Source organism: Lepisma saccharinum, chromosome 27 (assembly GCF_977018435.1).
Source record: "Lepisma saccharinum chromosome 27, izLepSacc3.1, whole genome shotgun sequence".
In the NCBI taxonomy this organism is placed as follows: Eukaryota; Metazoa; Arthropoda; class Insecta; order Zygentoma; family Lepismatidae; genus Lepisma; species Lepisma saccharinum.
The window spans coordinates 39,887,707-39,905,853 of NC_139255.1; the positions used below are offsets into that span (position 1 = coordinate 39,887,707).

The 18,147-nt window shown below is 38.8% G+C and overlaps 1 protein-coding gene across 6 annotated transcripts in view; it reads right to left on the bottom strand.

Annotated features, from left to right (window-relative positions):
- LOC145980332 (influenza virus NS1A-binding protein homolog) overlaps positions 1–18,147 on the bottom strand; it is a 93,770-nt gene that overhangs the window by 15,396 nt on the left and 60,227 nt on the right. For 5 of the 6 annotated variants that reach the window (XM_083113369.1, XM_083113373.1, XM_083113372.1 and 2 more), the window contains exons 2-5: positions 6,692–6,855; positions 3,894–4,087; positions 2,665–2,863; positions 1,015–1,197 (exon numbers count right to left, since the gene is read on the bottom strand). In XM_083113369.1, the coding sequence (XP_082969495.1) occupies positions 1,015–1,197; positions 2,665–2,863; positions 3,894–4,087; positions 6,692–6,823 (708 nt within the window). In that variant the 5' untranslated portion in view covers positions 6,824–6,855. Of the gene's footprint in view, positions 1–1,014; positions 1,198–2,664; positions 2,864–3,893; positions 4,088–6,691; positions 6,856–8,048; positions 8,177–18,147 lie in introns of those variants that run through there. The other variant, XM_083113368.1, reaches the window with a different exon arrangement.

Sequence of the window (18,147 nt, forward strand, 5' to 3'; positions counted from 1 at the left end):
ATTTACATCAAAGTTCACATCACGAACCACCATTTAACTTAGCATAAGATAAAAACTCACCTTGGCATTCTAATGCAATCCAATCCGACCCAATATTTCACCATGTTAGCTTGTTTCCTCAGGGTGCTTGCAAAGAAACAAGACACTTGCATGTTGATAGTAACAAGTAACATTACTTGTTACTGTTAGCATTCAAGTGCCCTGACGAAGCTTAGTGAACATGGGAAAATGCTGGAATGTATTTCACCAGTATGCCAAGGTATACCTTTACTATATAAAACAAAATGCATATATCTTGTCACTCAATATTGGCAGCATGATCAATCTTAAATTACAAGTTTGTTCTTGAAATCTTCAATGGCTTCCTGGAATTATTCTTAAGAGTTGGGATAAAAGATGCCAAAACATACTCATTTAAAAGATTTAATAGAATAAAAATGAGCCAATGGACATGTGTATATAATAGATGGATATCAAACATTTGAAGTACAAATTTCCAGATACTTGTCTGAATTATACAGAATTTATTAAAAGTATTAATATTCAAGTTACAATAGTGGCTGCGGTGGCTCAGTCGGTAATGCATCTGACTACCATGCTAAAGGTCCCGGGTTCGATCCCCGGCTGGTTCAAATCCGGGAACTTTTCTAACGTTGAAAGCGGTCCCGGCACCCACCCAGAATCGAATAACATGGGTACCTGGGGGAAACCCTGGGGGGTAAAGGCAATCAGGGGCGTGATGCTGATCACATCACCCCCACTCATGACCGGATCAAGAAAGTGTGGGGGTTACCCCCACACCCCCTATACGCCTTCATGGCGTGGTGCTAAGCACAGGGGAGCACTTTACCTTTTTTTATTCAAGTTACAATGATGGTAGGAGGAGAGACATGCCTACAAGTAAATTCTACACATTTTCTTTAATGAAAGACAAAAATCTATGTCAATATATATTAACTAGCAGTCTTTACGACAATGTTGGTGTAGTGCATGTGGCTTAAAGCTTTACCATACCTTTTCTGTGAGTCCATCCATATTCAGCTCCTCTTCCTCCCACTGCCTTTTGATCCAATCAAGAACTAATTGACATAGAGAGTCCCCCTTAATAAGAGACATTTCTTCTCGGGTCTGATTAAGAACCTCTACTTTTATGCAGGGTAAGCTTAGCAAGATGTTGGACTTGGAAACTGCTTCAATCTAAAATAGAATTAAACATACGTATATGATATGGTATTGTACTATTCGCAAGTATCAATAAAGTTATAAAGGCAAATTTTCCAAAAATTCAAGGTGAAAAAGAACAATTGTTCCACTAAAAACTAATCTGATTGACATTTTGGTCTGCAACTTCAAGCATCTCGTGACCTTAAAGTAAAAAGGTTCTACCTGTGAAGTCATAATATTCTCAGGTGAGCTAGTTAAACATTTGACTATGTGCACAGGGAAAACTAATTATTCCAAGAAGTTGTGCCTCTGGCATTTCTCTAATATATACAGGAAAATTAATGAATGAATATTACTAATGTTCAGGTATTGCAACGGACGACTTTGCAGTTAGAACCTTTTTGCTCCAAAAGTAATGTTTCAGATGAGAGTAAAAAGGTTATCCCTTAAATATTCAAACTTTTTGCAAAAAAAGAAAGGTGAGAAATTAGTTCAATAATTTATTTGCTTTTAATTTTTATGTTAGTAATTAAATTCGTATATAAAATAGCATACAAGCATGATACAGCAGTTTATTGCCCAACGTGAGAAAAACAGATGTATTCAAAATCAAACAAGAAAACACTCTCTGTAAAGATAACTACACACTACAATATACTAAAAACACAAACTAATTGTGTACCTAGTTTATCATCCTTCATGTAATATTCTAGTTATTCTATATTCTGCATGAACTATGTACATGTTAAAGTAAATAAGGTGTAAAAGGTGCTCCAGAGTACAAAATAATACAAATTGTTTCAATTTCGTAAGAGTGTGAAGATTGGATTTTGAAATAATGTTTAATAGAAAGTATTGACATGAGAGTCAGTTGAAAAAAGTAACCGTGTTGTAATTAGTGTTGCAGTATATAATCTCAGTGGAAACACAAAATGTTTATTTTAACATAACATGCTACTGCATATGCTTCTGATAAGAAAATGAAAAGTATTTGTACTCATTGAGAGTAGATATTGCTTATTGCCAAGAAGACTGTAAACAAATGGAAAAAGTATCTTATACGTTTCTCTTCAGCACCATAGCAAAGTAACGTTGGTCCACCCACAGCCGGCATCGACTTCATCATATAAGTGAGATCTGACACTTTTTCTTTACTTAATTGCTTCCTCTCTACGTTGGAGGTTCCAATAGATTGATACGTAGATGAACGTTGTGCCATTTGTCTGGTGGTCACAAAGACCGGAAACTTCTTTTACCCCAACTTAAAACCCCATTTGCAGATAGTACATTTTTACCCCGTTGATTTCTTCAAAACTAATATACTTCGAAGCATGATCTTTACGGAGTACACAGAATGTAAACCAATGGTCTGCTTAAGGTCGCACAAAAGTGCAGATAGAACATTTTTACTTTAAGGTCGTGATATATTGACATAATTGTAGTGGTAGACGAATGCTCAGCAACAAAAGAGAAATAAAACCCATTTAATGAGGTGCCTACCTCCTTCGCTATAAACTTCTCCACTTGGTCAAGAAATCCCTTATGCTTGCTCAAGCCAGGAAGTGAACGGATATCCAAGCAATTGTTAATATTCAAATGCTCAATGAGGTATTTGCTGCATTCTTCAATAACCTGATCCATTTTCAAGAATGAAGCGGCTAAGTATACTGATTTCACCTGATGATGTGGAACTTCCAATCTGAAATTTAATAAGTAAACAATACTTTATTGCACACATTGTACACCCAGTAACAACCCCTCTGCTCTTTTTCATCTTACATTCATCTAGACATACCACCCCATGAAGCAGTCACATATTAGCGCACTTTGATTTATATAAGTCTGGTTCGATAAACAAACCAGCCTCCATAGTGGATTGGTCAGTGCTGTGTATATAAACAGAGGTTAGTTTATGTACACGAAGGTTCTTCTTGGAAAAAAATCTTTACAAGGATTCACAGTAACAAAGGCTTTGTACATAACTTACGTACTCATTTCAAGATGTCACGTCACTCCTCCCATTTTTCACATACAAACAACTTTACAAACAAGTGAAGACTATAATCAATTATGTCGTAAGCCAACTCAACATTTTCCACACTTAGCAATGAGCATAATGTGCAACGAAGGCAGAGGCCTCACTGAAACCTTAGGTACATCACTGATCTATCATCGTTTTCCCTATCATCCCATTTTCTTTCATCCTTAGCATCATGATTGATCCAAGAGGTATGAAAGTTATATATTAACACATTCCGCCCGTAAACGACCATGGTAGGGCTGGCTGTTTAAATGCTTCTTCCAGAGCTGGCTGTTTAAATGCCCCTTCCAGAGCTGGGTTTGAATGTGTTAAAGAAAAAAAGAGGAAGAGATAAACAAAATCACCAAGCAAACAGAATATAAAACATCTGCTCCAACTTAATGCAGCAGAGCCACCCAGGCTGTCTGCTTATACAGCCAATGGTAAATATAACACTGGGGCCAAGGCCCACCAAGCACATTATCACAGGATGATGCATGATCAGCTGCTGTTATCTGCCTTTCAAGAATGTACTCTGCCTCCATTGTTGTCAAGTGGGTTCCATCAAGAATTGCAGAACAATAACCATTTGGCTATGTACGAGCACTTATAGACTACAACACCAGTAATTATTTACTAATTAATTACTGCCAATTAAAAAATGAAATCTCAAAATTTAACACAGAAAAATAAAAATTAAGAGTCATACCTGGAAGTATATGCATAATTGACTAATCTTTCAAATGCATTCTTTTCAAAACCACCATTCAACTTGTATGTAATCACGTTTTCCCTTTTGTTTCCCTTTCCGGCATTCTCATCATCTGCTGTGAACAACTCAAACAAATAGGGACTTGCACTGGCAAGCACTGCACGATGGGCAGGAATCTCATGGTTGCCAACCTGAAAACATATTTTTCTTTTTTAGAAACCTTAAAAATACTTTTCATCAGCAAGACAATGTTACCACTTTCATTTCTTCATTCTGTCCACCGCACATAAGATTAACAATAATGAAAAATGATTCTGAAAAACATGTTCCACAGTAACAAAACTATACATTTGCTTGACCAGGAGTCAAATGTTTTGTCACTGATGGAAAATCACCATGTCAGCAAGAAGTCAAAACTTTTACTTTCAGATTACTCAAAATGGACATTTTCATAAAATCGAACACTTTGGTTAATATGGTGTCGACTCAAACTACTGCAGTGACAAAATTAAGGACTAGTGAAATGATGCGCTGTATAATACACAAACAACGACATGACAAATAATAATAATTAACAAATAAAAATATAAAGATGAGAACCACGAGAAACAAGCAGTTAAAGGCAGCAAAACAGCTGCTAAGTGTGTCCTCAGCAACAACGCATGTCCACGTAGAGACATATGAATGGTATAACATGTACTCAACGTCAAAGAACTCAATGTCAAAGAGTATTAACAGTTTGGTTCACATTTAAAACAAAAATATCTACAAAATTTAATGAACCGGAAGTATCTGTTGCCATTTCTGATGATACGGAACGGGAAGGTTCCAGATATATGCACGAACCAAAATGCTGTTACGATCCAGTCCTGTTCATTTTGAGCCCTAACTTTGAGTCTATAAATTCTGTATAATGCTAGAGTAGCTTAGGTGGAGCAGGCTTGATGTCCTACGTGCACATGGTGTTACTGTTGATCATCTTAATATATTTGAATTGTTAGCACTATCATAGTATTTCAACTTTAAAAAAAAATCACAGTGGAGACTTACGAGCATGGTCACTTGTCAATTCTCATGACAATTTCTCACATAATAATACTTTTCAAGCCATTAAGAGGCAAAAGTACTTTCAGTACTTCCAAACATGTTACAAATAACAAATTTCTCTTTTCTTTATTGGCTATAATCCATGCGGTCTTAGAAAGAGCGTTTCGCGGGCTAACAGCAGACGTCGCTCGCACACTGTTGCCGATACTCTCGTGTCGTCTGCTTCTCAGCCGAACAAACAGGCAGAGGCTTTACACACTCTGGCCATCACCAAACTTACTGAAATAAATGGTTCGTTTCTTCTGCACGCATCAAATTCTGACTGAAAAAAATTATACACATTCACCACCAATTCCCTCGCATCTGACCGTATACTTCTTCCACTACGTAAACCTCCTACAACCAATACAAACACTAACACCACAACAAACACAGGTATCAACATTTCCATCTCGAACACGTATTATATTTTGAGCACAAGCGCGCTCACTTACAAAAGGCAGAGGTCACTCACCCTTCCAGAAGGGTGCAGCGAGCTAGCTGTGGCAACCGGGCTCGCTCATTCGCGGACCTGATTGGTTCTCGCTGACACACTCCCATATTGTCGTCTGCTGCAAGCCCGCGAAACGATCTTTCTAAGACCGCATGGATTATAGACTTCTATGTTTGTTTCAATGTACACTCCTGTTCAGATAAAGTGGCACATGCTTCAACTGTTCAAGCCTACAAAGTGTGCCACTTTATGTGAACAGTAGTGTACTACATACACATCATGCTCAAGAGCTAAGAATATGGTAAATTTATAGTAGAGCAAAACATTGAGCAGAGTAAAGGAGCTTAGCCACTGAAGAAACAAAAAGTTATTAATAATATTTGTTAAAACTACTTCCTCATCTTCCTGGTCAACTTGTAAAAGACATAACACAATAAGAATTGAAACCCTGAATTTTTGTCAGGTTCACATTTTCTGAAAATCATGTTCAATAAATACCAATGAAACTGTATTGTATCTTAACCAGGACTAAAAGAGATAAATTTCCTAATTTAGCATGAATCATTATGTTAGCAAGGGGGCCCATAGTATCCAACACCCCACCTAATTTTACAAAATAATTTAGCACTTTCTCATTTACTGGTTTTTCAGATACTAGCAGCAAATGATTTCAGCCCTATCAATGTACTATAATACTATACATTTTTCCATATTTTGCTCCTTACTGTTGTAGCCTGTGTGTGTTTCCTTGTGATGATGTTAGTGACGAAAATGTAACGACAGTATTGTGGCTATTTTGTAACTGATACTTTCGTGCTTGTTATTATAATAGTTATAATCTGAAAGGAAGTTGCAAATGAGTAGGTTAGGCAGTTCTTTTAGCCTCCCTAATAATAATCAGATAGAAAATTTAAGTTTCAACAAATGTGTGATCTCATTCTGATCTAATTCAGACATGGATCCATGAAAGTAATTTCAGTTACAATTATGTATAACAATTGATGAAATGTCAAAATCTAATCTTCAATCTTCTTACACAAAAAAAAAGAAAAAAAAAAAAAAAATCAACTCTAGCCCCCAAAACTGTAAACGTATGCTTCCTCACCAAGAACTTTCAATGTAGCCTTAAAAACACAATATTTATATGGGTGAAAAATTTCCAATATTCAAGGGAGGGTCATGTATAGGTTACTGGTCTCGCAATGGGCACAATTAGCAAATTATACAAAACTACGCTATCACTCTTTATACTTACATTAAGGACAACATCGCAGAAGTGCCTGTTCTTCCTCATCATGTTGAGGGACTTAAGAACCTTGCAGTGGTGATTCTCATCCTCAAACACAAGTTCATTGACTTGAGCCTGATCTGCCTGCTGTTCCACCATTTTAGCCTGTTCTATAGACTTCACGGCTAGCTCTGCAAAGACATAAATGGACAAATTTAACTACGGGTGATATAATGATATCCACATTTGTTGTTCCATTAGTTTGTATTGTGTTACATCAACCATATTAAAAATCTTCCAAATATGTACTTATAACTGTACCTCAAGAATAGTCAAAACAATTGAGTGTCATATATGCATTATTATTTAATATATTTACATGGATCAGTGGCAGTGTATGATAAAAACAATAATACAAATAATAACAATAATATAAATTATAAGTATAGCAGATTGACAAGGGGATAAGAAGAAATTCTCCCATCCCCTCTCTGGTTTCATATTTTTTAGCCTTAAGGAATGGTAATATTCCGATGCTTTCAGAGAAGTTTCTAAATTTTTCAAATGCCACACTGATTGTTATAAGTAATATAAAAGTAAGTATTTTGACTATAGAAGACTAATCAGAAATAAGTAGTCTTGGAATCCAAGGTTGACACATTCCACTTTAATGCTGGAGAAAAAAATTAACATTTTCATATAAACAAAATGAGATCACAATCACACAGTATTTACAACCTACCTATGCAGTACACATACAAAATATATTATGTGTATGTTATAATATGGGTTTGATTATTGATGTGGTTTATGTTACTTCACTTTTCTGCCACTTTTAGCTAATCGCGTAGATGAGGATGAGTGACGATATGAAATTAAAGAGACACTCGCAGAGAACGCTATGCCCAGGCTGGGATTCGAACCCGGGGCCCCTGTTATAATATAAAAAACGTGTCAAATATCGCACGGAAAACGGAACATTTCACTTCGAAATTCATTACCTTATGGGTAATTTACAAACTCCGTAAGTTAATAAATAAAAATTTGGTCCTAGTCAACACATTTAAAACAATCATCAAAGACAAAGTTTTAAAATTGTCAAAAATTGAGGTGGACCTATATATCACGAACTGCAATGCAATATGTTCAAGTATTTACACGATACGTTAATCTAATTGGTGCAAAAAGTAAGAATATTTGATTTTAAAATCTTCGAGAACCCTATTTCCCATTTTAAATATTCAATTTATCGCTTTCGTTATATGCGCAGAGAACTTCGAACACGTTGCAAAAATATCTTTAATAAAACTTTCGAGAAAAGAAATGCATTCACTCATTCTAAGTGAATGATTTTTATGCCACATTCTACACATATTTTACTTACGGTCAATATCTGTCGGACGCATGATGATATCTTCCTTTACAAGGCTTCTCAGGACCTTCTTGCAGCTGCAGAATGACCACAAATGACCTCATTCGAATGTTGCAGACTCGCTTAGTGTTCAGTCTCAACAAGAGGCCGGTCTAGACGTCACTGATCCCTAGTAAGTGTTGCTAACTACACGAGGAAAGTACAGAGACCCGTAACTCTTCCATACGAATAACAGGCAACGGGGACGACTGGACAGTAAATTAATATCGTTTTCGCAAAACTTTGTTCACATCTCCTGAATCATGTAACGCATAACAAGCCCCCCCCCCCTCCAAATCCAATAAGAGGATATTATGACGGCTTTGAAACAAAACTCGTATGTCAAAAGATAACATTCATTTTTGTCGCCTATATTTATATATATATGAGAGAGAGATCAGTGTTTAAAGTCAGTAATTGCCGGTCTCCGTAACGGAGTGGTCAGCGTTACGCTCAGCGAAATCAGAGATCCCAGGTTCGAATCCCGGTCAACTCAAGGATATATAATTGCCTTTGCAGTGCCATCATCGATTTTATTTTTCATGCTCATTGTCACGATGGACCAAAGAGTTACGAAAACGACGCAAAATAATCGACATAGGAACACAAATCAATCTAATTTATTATTGCTTGTTCAAACAAACTCTGTCTTGTGACAAAGGTTTTCTCCTACATAATGTTTGTACGCTTTGAAAACATCTGCGTCTTGGTCGCTGATCACGTAACGAAATAAATTATGATCTAAAAGATGGACAGTGTGCTTTAAGCTTTTGCCTTAGAACCAAGGTCTATAATTTTACTTTCACATCGATCTGTGTTGTTGATATAATGCAGCTCGGAAAACGTATCAATTTAAAGCTACCCGCTAAATAGCCTGTTTATTCAGGGCACGTGGGATCTACGATGCCTGAACAAAAAGTACAGTCGATATGAAAAGCGATTGCAGTGGGACTACCTTGTCAGATCTTTCCAATTACTGTTATATCACTATCAGGTATACAATCCCGTTTAACAGCAGTGTTGTGTGGGTTGTCTGGCCATAAGGATGTTGACTGATAGTGTCATTTCTTTTGATTATGTTGGGCCTCCCCGATGGCGCAGTGGTAGCGTCTTCGCCTTGTAATCAAGGGGTCTCTGGTTCGATACCCGGCGGAGGCACAAGTGGTTCGGATCCCACTTTAAACTGTAGGTCCAGTCCCGATTAGCCTTACTGTGCATAAAGTGGACTTCAAACACCAAATCAACAACTTTTGATTAATGTAAACCATCCTTTATTTGAACGGTATAAAGTAACAAGTCAGAAGTCTGTTATCAAAATAAATACGAAATAGCATGCCCCTAATCAAGTCCATTTTCCACATACCGTATGTATTTTTACCTAACAGGAATTTGTCCCGCCTTGAACAGCCATTGATTGATTCTGTTTATTTTACTTCGCTTCTCTGCCACTTTTGGCTAATCGCGAAGATGAGGATGGGTGATTATATGATGATACTGGCGAAGGAACACTCACAAAGAACACCCATGCCCGTCTGAGATTCGAACCCGGAACCCCTGGCGACGTAGGGTGCTGTGATAAAATCAGTCCGACACGGAGATTAGTTTGAACTGTGATATTTCCGTTGCTTGAACTGTTTATACACCATATCGGGAATGTCAATTGGATGTGAGTTTGGGAGGCTAAAAAAATTAATACAACCATTGTTGCTGCATTGTTTATTGTTGCTGCATTGTTTATAATAGACTTAATATTGAGGCCTATTAAATCGCAGACGTTACCCATGGCTTACAGAGAACGCGTGATCTTTAATATTACTATAATATTCATACACACGAGAATATTTGTCACGATATGGCAGAGACATATATAGCTTTGAAGTTGTTTTCTTTAAATAGCATTTTTATAGTTTTTCACTCAGAAATTTGTCAAATACTATTAAAACTATCTAAACTCCGTGAAGCCAAGCGACTTTTCGTTGGGTGATACGTGGTCAACTCGTCGAGTCCCAACGCAGCTGTTTCCGACATTCGAGACCGGATTTAAAATTTAAAATTGCTTTCAAGTATCTCCCCACTTTACCTCCTGAACTTGGGTCAACACCGAAATTTTGGATCGAACTCTGGACCGCTCGCACCAAAGGCAAGAGCATTAGTTATTTGGCTACGGAGGATTTCTCAAAAACTAATTTGGTACTGCGTAAATTACGCTACGCAAGATAAGAACGAAATTCTAACTTTCAAACTTCGTGTCATCGTAAAACCACTAAAATGTTTCCTGTATGAAGTGAAGTGGTCAGCACAACTACTCACATTGTTACCGTTTTTTGGCTTGCAGTCTGCTATTGCTTTCATGTAGCTCCCCAGCTAATAGTAATATTTTCTGGATCTCCCATTGTGGATCGAACCCAGGACCACTAGCACCAAAGGCTAGAGCGTTAACCGTTCGGAAACTGGGCCAGCTAAATTGACAAATTGTGTGTGTATTCGATTTTACCTTCTACGTCGCTTTTGTTTAAATGCAACTCCGTTTTGTGGCATTTCGTTTCAATGTTTGAACATTCCATTGCGATGAATATAAACAGTATATGAACATAGCGATGGACAACTTGACTGTAATATTTTTGTCGTCGACTGTATTGTACCTATGTCTTTAATATGTAATACACGTTTACATGCATTTTTAGGGCTACATAGTGAATCTGCAGTAAAAACAAATTCTGGGTGGGTTTAAGGTGCATGATCTCGGGTTAGGCATGCATATGTGTCTCTCGCGTATATTCATTCATCTACATCAACTTATTGTCGTTAACCCTCACCACTGAATTTAATTACAAAGATATGTAAAATAACCCAAATGCAAATCTAGACGTAGACACTTGCACTTGGAATCAACATGTGTGTTCGGTGAGAATACGTTGCATTTTGCTATTTATCGGAGACTGTTCGAGTTCAGTTCATTGAGATTGCTTGCGTCATAGATCACAGGGTAATTACTTGTCTTGGCGGAGAAGAGGAAAAATCAATCATCGATCATTGATTTCCCCTGTAACAGTCCTCAATTTCCGTAAGGCAAGCACAAGGTGGATTTATACAGGGGTTCTAGTCCAGAATATTCAACGAAGATTGTTAGATGACGTCACGTTTTGAACCTTATGTTCTGGAGAAGATGACTATTACAAAGTTAACCGTTTTACTAGTGTTGCCCACGAGACGAGACTTTGGCCTGTCTCGTCTCGTGGAAATGCTGTGAAATGCTGTCTCGTCTCGAAAATATTCGTTTGTCTCGGGACACATGATCAATCTCGTCTCGTCTCGAATTTTTAAAAGCCTGTCCCGTCTCGTCCCGTGGGCAACACTACGTTTTACTGATTTATGCACATGGACGTCCGGAAGGGGGGCACGCTCACCCCCCTGGAAAATGAAAATCAACCTAAAACAATATATTTCACACATATCATTTCAAATTAGTCACAATAATATACATTAATTATTGTAAGTGCGTTGTAGGAACATGATAATTTAAAACAGAAGCAAGTTTTTTTTTTTTAGGGAACAACACTATCATTGGGAAAAATTTGCCTCGTTTGCCCTCTTTCCTGGAAAAAAATCCTTGTTTGCTCCATCCTAGGAAAAAGCCTCCGGACGCCCATGCTTATGTATAAACTAACATTGACTTGCTCTTACAGAGACTTAAGTGAAAAAGACACTCTAGAATTGCCGCATCCATTTAATGTTGACTATCTATCCATCCTGAGTAATAAAACGCACTATTAATCCTCACGACATTCTAGCATGTCACACGCTTTGTAATAGCATTAAGTTTAACTTAACCACTTAGAATCAGATAATATAGTTACTGTCAGTAAAGTTAGGGCGAGAAATAATCTAATTAGTATGATGTAATAGACCGTACTTGCTTGTTGAGAGTGAGATTCAATTGTATTCCTCCTCCTTCTACAGGGTGTTTCCGGGCTGATGATACAAACTTTCAGGGATGACGGAGAAGGGCACATGTATCAATTTGAGATATGGAACTCTGGTCCGGAAACGACTTAGTCGAAAGTTATAAGCGAAAATCGGTGTATGAAGATGTAATACTTTTATTACCTGCATAAGTTTCACAAGCTGTTCCGTGGCCAGCTCGGTCACCTGATCTGACCCCACTTGATTTCTTCTTGTGGGGTCATGTTTAAAGTCTTGTGTGCGAGACACCTGTAGTAAAGTCCGCGCGTTCATTATATCCCCATCGGCAACCCTTTGATAAAACTTAACACTGGAAACAATAGCCAACAATAGCCAGACCGCTTCCGATAAGCGCGTGCACTCAGACGTTGTTGCCACATTTTCTTTACATTTCTTGTAGTTGCAAGGCGGAGCAGGCGGGTGCGTGAGTCTTTTCTCTTTACATATTGTTTAATTTGTTTGTTTCTCTTTCTTTTTCTTTACCCTTTCCTTCAATTTGGCAACATCGCTTTCCTACTCCAGTTCCTTCAAAAGAAAACCGCCCGCTTGGGTGTTTCTTTTAACAAAGAGCACCGCTCCCTTTGTTAACCGCTGGGGATATAATGAACGCGCGGACTTTACACTGAAGAGGATCTCCTGGCAAGAATTCTCGCTGCCTGTGACATTGTTCGAACAACTCCGGGGTTGTTCCAACGGGTACGCCAGTACTTTGTGCGACATTACATCTTCATACACCGATTTTCGCTTATAACTTTCGACTAAGTCGTTTCCGGACCAGAGTTCCTTATCTCAAATTGATACATGTGCCCTTCTCCATCATCCCTGAAAGTTTTTATCATCAGCCCAGAAACACCCTGTATACTTACAAACTGCGATATTGGGTGACGAAGAAACTCTGAATCTCCAACGCATTCTGATAAGTAGAAACCGCCTCGGCGACCGAGCGCGTTGAGAACCGATCTCCACGATCTCACCACACAGTCCCAGATTCGAGTTCTGGCGTCGGTATGGATACTATTGTCATCAATATCACCTAATCATCGTCACGATTACCCTAGACACAGAAAAGTGGCGTAAATAAGAAAAATACAAATAGTCAAGTGAAAATATGAAGATAAGCTAGTCACCATGTTAATACTGCCTGGCCTGGAAATTTTTACTTTCAATTTTAAGCATGTTAAACGGTCTCCTTTCCAATCAGATATTTGAGTTCTATTGTTAAGGCAACTAACAATTCTGGTCTAGTATATGCTGAATACTGATTTCAAATTTTGCTCACCTATCGAAAAGCTGTGGTAGCTCAGTCGTTAGGGCGTCTCACTCCCATGCGAAAGACCCGGGTTCGATCCCTGGCGGGGAAGAATCGGGATTTTTTCCACATCTTCAAGCGGCTCCGGCGCCCACCTATAGCGTCGTATAAACTGGGTACGTGGAGGTAACTCTGGGGGTAAAGTAACTTGATGTATATGCAAGGGGTAAAGGCGGCCAGGGGCGTGGTGCTGATCACATCACCCCAAACTTCGGTCGTGATCAAGAAAGTGTGGGGCCCTAACTCCACCTCCCCCCTTGACGCCTTCCTGGCGTGGTGCAAAGCACAGGGGAGCACTTTACTCATTTTTTTTTTTCGAAAAACCGCTATGATATGCCAAAATCTGAAAAATTACATCAGTTTAGAATTTATTCCAGAGCAATGAAGTGAATTCTCGTGTGGTTTGCTTTCGCTAGTGTTATCTAGATATTTTCAATAGTTTCGTGATTACGTAAGCCTATTAAACAGTTAAAATACCAAAATGTACAGTTTTTAGAGCACAGTATAATTTTTGTATGCTATTCTGGGCTGTGGAGAGTACCTTACGTGGCAACACTGATTACACGACAGCGGGGGAGGTTATTGGGCTTGCTTGGCCTGCGTGTCCTCGTGCCAAAGACATGCCCCAGCTAGGAGACAGAATCCTTGACGTGGACACCAGCCAAGTGAAACTCTGCCGACGGGCTGTCTTCGGCGACTTCTCTGGAATCTACTTACCACGTGGTCAGGTTCTATTGTTCTTAGAAAAACACGTGGTAATTACTTCTTAGAGCGCTGCGCAATTTGGGCGTTATTTAAAAAGTGGAACAAGCGGGTTTCGTGATACGATAGGCAGACAAAAATATAGAATGGACAACAGTGATCCATTATAACTTTTCTTGCAACGAACCGAATCCCAAGAAACAGGTTTCCACTATCTGATCTTGGCTGCAAGCCGCTTAGAGTCTTGGAATCACAAGATAGAAGTTCGATTCCAAGTGGCAACTTATTGTAGGAAGTGGGTGGGTGTTTGATAAATTTCTTGAGAAGGGCTGTAGATTTTCTGGTGAAGGATCGATGTTATTTTACTTCGCTTTTTTGCCACTTCTGGTTAATCGCGAAGATGAGACGATGAATGGTTATATGATGAAATTGACGTAAGAATTATAACACACACTTGGGCATTTGCACGTATATATACACTTACTAATTACATGACCTGGCAGACTTGAGTATTCCGCAGTCCCTATAATGTAACATATCTAAACACAAATATACCAAATGTAATATATTTTATTTATGATAAAAATAACATACTTGCGCTATTACGTTTCTTTTTAGTCCCTAAGCGTCAGTACCTTTAGAGCGTGGGCTGTATAATACACCAAAATTTTACATATACATCAATACATTTTTCCGGATTATTGAGAGGTACGGCACGGTGCCCCTGTAACCCCCGATAATGAGCCCGTGGTACCTTCAATAATCTTGAGAATCACAACAGCATAGGAACTTGTTTACAAAATATGGAGAAATTTTTTAATGTTAGTTTGTCATTGTGTTCAATCAAAAGGAGATTTAATGTTCATAAAGAGACAGAAATAAAATTCATTCATTATACGACTGCAAGTGCACATGAGCCTGAATATGATATTGATAGAAAACTGATTCAAAAGATCGTGGGCGTCCCCGATAGTGTAATGGCAACGATGTCGCTTTGTAAGCAAAGGGTCCCTGGATCGATCCCGGTGGAGGCACATTCATAGTGGTTCCGATCCCACTTTAAACTGCATAGCGTACACACGTCCAGTCTCGATTAGCCTATTTAAGCTTATTTAAGCATAAAGTGCACTTATTACAAACTTGATAAATGATTGGCAAAACAAATAAATATCCCTAATCACAAATACGTCCTAGTGGTATTTTTTTTACTCCTCCCGAATAGTCTTCCTTTATCAAATTTGTAATAAGTCATATATTCATGAAAAACGACTCTGTCATAGTCTCACTATCAATTAAAGGTGCTCCTAACTTGGGTTGCGAATACACTTAGCATCATTGTGTACGCAATAACGGGTGTGAAAAATCGAGCGGTGTGATAACACCCTTGCTGGACGCAAATTTGAAGTGCATACCCATAGACCCAAGCCACCAACCGCCACTGCTTTCTCCTGAGGTTAATATTTGGACCCAGAATGACGAATGAAAATTACCAAAGAATTCCTCCTTTGCTCAACTCCCTCCTACATTCAAGCCAAGTCCTCCTGATGTTCGTTTTTGTTTCAAAATACCGAAAACATATTTCACTTTTGTGAACCTATGGAAGTACGTAGATATATTTTAAAGAAACGTCGAATTTTATATATTCTTAACTGCTTTATTAATTGATGAATATCTTTAAATAAAGTAAATGTGAACGTTTAATTCCCTCAGTGAAACATCTGAAAAATAGCAATTTAAACAAGCGTTCTTGGAAAGCCTTAAATGTAAAAAAAGGCACGAGAACTTTCGTTTGTGCAAATTTCTGTGGTCCTCCAATCTACGTCACACGAAATTTGAATGGGCTCGCCTGTACGTATCCACCTTGCTCGTTGCAAAGCATACAATTTCGCCAGCCGGAATGTGTTATTTACATACAAATAACCCTCCAACTCAATCTCCTTTGTGACGTCATTGGGACGCACGATTAGCACCCTGATCCAAATTGAACGTCGCAGAAGACACGCCCAGTCCCTAACGTCAAAGCCTGGCTCTTCTCGTTTCTTTTCCCAGGAGCTGATCGTCTGCTCCTTGCGGGTTATTCAACCAGTCTCAGCTTCCTTTTTGAGCCTGCAAGGTCGAATGAACAAGGTCAAAGTCAAAACACTGGTTGCTGGAAGCGAACTGGAAAAGACCGGTTTTGGCATTTGTGAGGGAGAGGGTTGGTCCAAGGTTATGCGTACACAATGATGCATTCTTGATAAGGATGTATTGTAGTTTATGCTTTCGGAGAAATATTTGCTACAGAAGAGTGGGAGGGGATTCCACGAATATCGAGTATAGGGTACGGGAGAAGATCACTTCGACGGCTGTAAAGTACACTTTCTTATGAACAGAGATGGCATAATATCCTATGGTTAAGTTAATTTTAAAAAGTATATCAATATTGGGCGCCTTACCCCGTTTCTTATCAAACATGTATTATGGGGGTTATTCCTGAGTAAACAAAAAATAATCGATCAGGCAATTCGATTATAGATGGCGGGGAAAGATCTTCCGGTTTGGGCAATTTTCCAATGTAAACAAGTGGAATAAGGGGCCCGTTCCGAAAGTCACACGAGTTTAACGCGTTAAACGAGTTATGGTAATTGGCTGTCCCATAAGAGCTTCCGTGCGTTTCGTGAGTTTCATTATGCTGTCCCAAAAGTCACATTCCGTGCGTTTCGTGCGAGAACGAGATTCACCAAACGCACGGGCCAGGAGGCTGGTTTGTTCGGTGAGAATCGTCTGCTGCTTTCAGACATCGCACGTGCTGATGGATTCAAACTGCACTAGTTCGGAAAATGTATTATAATTTTAACAGAGAGCGATATGAAGCAACATGCACAAGATGAGTATGCCTTAACCGTTCTTAGAATGTGATGAAAATGAGTAAGAGTGTCCACAGTTGATTTTATTTTTGCCGTAAGGACATTCCTACCACTGGACGCCATGTGGAAACTTTCTCTAAACAATACGCTGCGCCTGCGCTTTCGCCTAGAGTGCCCCATAAGTCTGTAAAATAACTGGTTTCACCAGATTCACGTTAGTGTCGACTATAGAGCCTATTCCCTCGTGTTTGTGTCCAGTCTTTTCGCTTTACTGCCTGAATTCACTCATTTTTCCGTATCGGATCTGTCTGAAAACTATGTATAGATACCCGAGAAAAATATTTTTTTTCCCAACCTTGTGTTATTGTAACCAAAAGCCACACAATGATTGTCGCCTTTTCTTAAGACACTGCCTTTACACCTTTGAACTCCATGCTATTCTATTGAAAACCGGAAGTAAAGTTCCGTCCACACCAAGGAAGCACAGAAATGTAAACATCCGGTGAATAGCCCCCATAAACATCAGGACTCGTAAAAAAAATACATATTGCATCGATATTTCAAAACATCAAATATCAGCATTAGCTGTTCTGAAACATGTCAAAAATCGATATTACGATAGCCTAGTAAAACCTATCCCTTGCGTATTGCACTGGGCCTTGAAGGCATGGGTGCTGATGACATGATAGTATTAATGACGCCAAGAACACTGCCCAGGCCTGGATTCGAACCCGGGATCCCTGACGTCGTAGAGCGCTCTGCTAACCACTCCGCCACGGAATTATCGAGACGAGACGAAATTTTGCACTGTCATCTTGAGTTGTAAATGTTTGTTTCGTTCTCGTTGAAGTATATAGTTTTGAGTTTTTAAGTCCACTTTATGCACAGATAAGCTAATTAGAACTGGACTTACAGTTTAAATTGGGATCCGGTCCACTGTATGCGTCCAATGGGTATCGAACCCGGGATCCCTTGATTAGATTGATTGGTTGATTGAATTGCTGCTTTAAGTCCACTTTATGCACAGTAAGGCTAATCGGGACTGGACCTACAGTTTAAAGTGGGATCCTAACCACTATGTGCCTCCACCGGGATCGAACCTAGGACCGCTTGATTACAAGGCGGCGACACTACCACTGCGCCATCGGGGAGGCCATCACAGTATATAATCAATATATACGGGTCTCCGCACAAACTTGCACATCGTATAGAGGTAATTAAGACAAAAAAAACTCTTCTCAATAGCTTTTTC